The sequence below is a fragment of the Penaeus japonicus genome, unplaced genomic scaffold (genome assembly GCF_977035675.1).
Source record: "Penaeus japonicus unplaced genomic scaffold, GWHDUDI00000001_assembly GWHDUDI00000024, whole genome shotgun sequence".
Taxonomy (NCBI): Eukaryota; Metazoa; Arthropoda; class Malacostraca; order Decapoda; family Penaeidae; genus Penaeus; species Penaeus japonicus.
In genome coordinates, this window is record NW_028234426.1 from 3,471,437 (window position 1) to 3,476,436 (window position 5,000).

General features: G+C 40.7%; 1 protein-coding gene across 1 annotated transcript in view; it reads right to left on the minus strand.

Moving 5' to 3' along the window:
• The window catches only part of LOC147469016 (uncharacterized), a gene marked incomplete at its 5' end in the record, with an annotated part of 9,201 nt that extends 4,566 nt beyond the window's left edge, over window positions 1–4,635 (minus strand). The window contains one exon of the mRNA XM_086551225.1: window positions 4,498–4,635. Within this exon, the coding sequence (XP_086407351.1) occupies window positions 4,498–4,635 (138 nt within the window). The remainder of the gene's footprint in view (window positions 1–4,497) is intronic.
• Between the last annotated feature and the right edge of the window lie 365 nt (window positions 4,636–5,000).

The following is a 5,000-nucleotide window of genomic DNA, read 5'->3' on the forward strand; positions in this document are numbered from 1 at the left end:
GGACACCCAAACGACACCCGAAGGACACCCAAAGAACACCCGAAGGACACCCAAAGGACACCCGAAGGAAACCCAAAGAACACCCAAAAAACACCCAAACGACACCCGAAGGACACCCAAAGAACACCCGAAGGACACCCAAAGGACACCCGAAGGAAACCCAAAGAACACCCAAAAAACACCCGAAGGACATCCGAAGGACACCCGAAGAACACCCAAAAGACACCCGAAGGACACCCGAAGGACACCCAAAGGGAAATCCCAAGTCCTATTCACTTCCTTCCGACAAGAAAAGGACAGAATCCCTGAGAAGATTACGCAAGCTGCCACGTCTGGGACTTCGGCAGCTCCTACGTCTACCAAAAAAAAAAAGGGGGTAGGGGGTGGGGGGGTGAGGGGGGGATGTTGGGGGGGTGAGGGAGGGGGGATAGGGGGGATGTTGGGTGGGTGAGGGGGGGATAGGGGGATGCTGGGTGGGTGAGGGGGGAGGGTAAGGGGGGTGTTGGGTGGGTGAGGAGAGGGGGGGATAGGGGGGGTGTTGGGTGGGTGAGAGAGAGGGGGATAGGGGGGATGTTGGGTGGGTGAGGGGTGGGGGGGGTAAGGGGGTTGTTGGGTGGGTGAGAGAGGGGGGGGTGGAGGGGATTACTGGATTTATCATCGAGGCGATACAGTTTTTATCCTTTTTTTTTCACCGTTATCTTTTTTGTTTGTTTGGTTGGTTCGGCTATATGTTTCTTTGTTTGTCTGTTTGTCTATCTATGTCATTTCTAGCTACTGGTCTTTCTACTTTGTCAATTTGTCTATTCCTGTTTCTTTATTTCTGTCTATCTATCCTCTGCATATACATTTTCTTCAATATATAGATCTATATCTATATCTGCTTCTATGTTTATCTATCTGTTTCTCTCTATCTATACGTTTTTTTTTCTATCTATCTGTTCTTCTGTTTATTTATCTGTCCCTCTATCTACATATCTGTCTATCTATCTGTCTCTCCGTTCCTCTATCTAATATCTGTCTATCTATCTATCGCAAAATCGTAATAAAATAAATGCAAATGTCATGAAGAAGAAAAAAAATATATACATAACAGTGAAAAGGACGCAATAGATGGATACGGAGAATGAAGGGACGAAGAAGAAGAGAAAATGATAAAGAAAAGAGAGAAAAAAATAAATAAAATGAAGTAAATAAATACAAACGAGAAAAGAAAGATGATGACGAAAAGGATAATAATATTTACGAAAAATTAAGAGAAAGTCAAGAAAAAAAGGAAAAGGAAAAGGAAGGGGAGGAGGAAGTAGAACCCTGGAGAATTGGTAAAAAAAAATCATAAAAGGAATAAAAGAATTACAGAAGTCTTGGCGCCGGCATGTTCAACACCATAAGAACACTCGTAAACTATCTATTTGATTAGATATATTATCATGAGATTACATATTCTATAAGCTCTATCCTGACTGGCTATGGAACTGTTATTGATTATAAGACCTTCCCTTATATGGAATTCCCTGATGGCGAAAACATTAGTAACATTTTCGAAATGTTACATAAAGTTTCATTCTGAAATTCTAGTTATATTCTTTTACTTATTAATCTATTTTTCTTTTTCTATCATTTTTTTTTTCTTCTTCTAAAAGACCATCCCTCGAGTCTATATTATGAGAGCTTGAAAAAAATGCAAAATCTGAAGAAAAAAAAGTTCAGAAATCCCTTAAGTTAAAACCTAAATCTATTCCCGTGTTCTTCATCCTCCTGGGATATTATGTTCATGGATTCCCCCTTTATCCTCTCGCCTTATCTTATTCCTTTATTCATTCTCAAGTGAATTTATTTTCACTTGAGAGACTGACGGAGCTCATGTTGTACGAACTCCTGCATAAGCATAGGGAAAAAATATTTTTAAAAAGTTTTTTTGAGTTAGGACGTTTAAATGTCTTGCTAACTAATCGCTGCCTTGTTTCTTTATTCTGTAATTGCAATGGTCGCGAGATCTTGAAAGGAAGAGGAAAACTAGCCAATGAATATAATAAAAGCAATAAAGATGTGATCACAGAAGAGAAAAATAAACTACCTCATGAATAAAGTATTTAAAATCACCAAAGGACACACAATAACCAAGCCACTCACTTGTTACGATCAGAAAAAAAGGAAAACGCAAAAAAAGGGATAGAAGACAAACGCATTAAAGAAGAAGAGTAAAGAGACAAGAGGCACTTCAACTTTACGTTCATATCCGCTCCAGCAGAAGGTCGGTTAGACACAAAGACTTCACCGAGAAGAAAGAGGGTGAAGAATCGGACCCAAAAGAAAAAAAAGAAAAAAAGAAAAAAGAAAAAGAAATACAGAACAGAAAATCCTTCTCGACCTGCTCTTTCCTCTTCCTCTTTAACACCTCTTTCCTCAACTCTTCTTTTAACAGATCCTCTTATATTCGTTTTTTTTTTTTTTGGGGGGGGGGGGGATTACGGCTGGTCGCGTAGGGAAACCCAAGCGCAGGACAGACCGGAACGCAACCTTGATTTAGCTGAGGGAGGTCTCGGGGTAAGGGGGAGGGGGAGGGGCACGTCAGAGGGGAAAGGGGAGGGAGGGGAGAGGAGGGTAAAAGGGGGAGGAGGAGGAGGGTAAAAGGAGAGGAGGAGGATAAAAGGGGAGGAGGAGAGGAGGGTAAACAGGGGAGGAGGACGGGGATAAAAAGGAGAGGAAGAGGAGTGTAAAATGAAGGGAAAGGAAGAGGGAGGGGAGGGGAAGGGAGAGGAAGAGAAAAGGGGGAGGGTAGAAGGGAGGAAGAGCAAGGGGAGGGTAAAAGGGAGGAATAGGAAGAGGGAAGAGAGGAGTAAGATGAAGGAAAGGGGAAGGGAGTGGAAGAGAAAGGCGGAGGGTAGAAGGGAGGAAGAGAAAGAGGAGGGTAAAAGGGAGGAGGAGAAAGACGGGAGGAAGAGGGAGGGGGGGATATGAGAGAGGAAGAGGAAAAGGAGTGTGAGTGAAAGGGAGAGGACGAGTAAGGAAACAAGGAGGAAGAGGAAGAGGAAGGTAACAGGGAGGAAGAGGAAGATGAGGGTAAGGGTGAGGAAAAGGAAGAGGAAGATGAAGAGGAGGATGAGGGTAAGAGGAAGTAAGAGGAAAAAGGAGGAAGAGATAGGAGAAGATGAAAACTAAGTTGAGCAAACAAAAGAAAGAACTGTATTGATAAGAATAGTGATAATGATAATGATATTTATTATGATCAATGATTATTATAATTCAATAAATATTCAAATGACGCTGACAATAATAATGACGATAATAATGATCAATATGATTATAATGACAAAGATAATTATTAAATGATAATAATGCTAATATTGACAATAATGAAATTTATATCAATGATAATAATGATGATAATAATAGTAATGATGATCATAATGATGACAATAGTACTTATAATGATAATATCAATAAAAATAATAACAATGATGAATATAATAATGATAACGATGATAATATTAAAAACAACAAACTAAGCTGCTGACATATAGATACACATACATACTTTCGTATCGTCATTATCTTCACTTTTATTTTTCTAATTCCACGATCTCATCAATCGTTTTAATTAAATGATTAAGTGACTCACCTTTTACTCACTGAGGAGTGAATAAAAGCTGAGACTGATACTCACCCATTCTTCGTTCTATAACCTGAGTCATCTGTTCTCTGAGTCATTTTTTTTTATTTTTCTCCTTCCTTCTTCTTCTTATTTTTCGAAAGGGATATCATTTTCATTTATTCTTCATTTTTTTCATTCTTCTTCTTCTTGTCATCTTCTCTTCTTCTTTTTTCCTTTTCCTCTTCTTCGTTTTTTATTCTTATTTTTTCATTCTTCCTCTATAAATAATCTTCCTTTCTTTATTCATATATTTTCGTTTTTATCTCTTCTTCTTCTTTTTCTTTTCTTTTCTTCACCGCCTTCTCTTCTTCTTCTTCTTTTCTTTCCTCTCTTTATTTTTCTTCTCCTTCTTTTCTCCTATTTGCTTGTTCCTTTATCTTCTTTCTCTCTTTCTTATCTCTGTTCTAAACCATTATTCCCCCTTTTCTTCTTATCTGTTCTTTATCCTTCTATATTTCTTCTCTTCCTAACTTCCTCTTCTTCTTCAATGCTTCATATTCTTCCTTTCTTCTCTTTCTTTCTTCTTTTCTTCTTCTTTCTTTCTTTCTTCTTCTCTTTCTTCCTTTCTTCTTCTACTCTTTCTCTCTTTTTTTTCTTATTTGCTTCTTCTCTTCTTCTTCTCGTTCTCTCTTTCCTCTTTTCTCTCTCTTTCTTCATCTCCTTTCTTCATTCGTCATGTACACACGATTCTGAATCATGGTAATCTTTTTCCTGCCAGTGACGTGTCCCATCTAAGTCAACGAAGGAGGAGGAGGAGGAGGAGTACGAGGAGGAGTACGAGGAGGTGGAGGTGGAGGAGGAGGAGAGGAAGTGGAGGAGGAGATGGAGGAGAAGGAGGGGGAGGAGGAGGTGGAGGAGGAGGAAGAAAAGGAAGAAGAGGGGGAGGAGGAGAGGGAGGAGGAGGAGGAGAAGGAGGAAGAGGAGGAAGGGGAAGACGAGGAGGAGGGGGAGGAGAAGACGGAGGAACAGGAAGTGGAGGTGGAGGAGGAGTAAGAGGGGGAGGAGGAGGAGGAGGAGGGGGAGGAGAAGGACCAGCAAGTGGAGGAGGATAAGGAGGAGGAAGAAGGGGGGAAAGGAGGATTAAAAAGAGGAAGAGGAATAAAAGGATAAGAAGAAGTAGAAGGAGGAAGAGGAAGAAGAGAAGGAAGAACAACAAGGCGGTAAAAAGGAATAGGTAAGGAAGCGGATATGACGAAGAGACGAGGACCTCCCGACGACCCAGACACAAGCAAGCACCAAAACTCAGAAACCCATCATATCCTATGCGGAACCGAGACCACATACCTACCACATCATCCCCTCACTTCTTCCACATACACTCACACACTCTTCCTTCAACCGAGCCGAC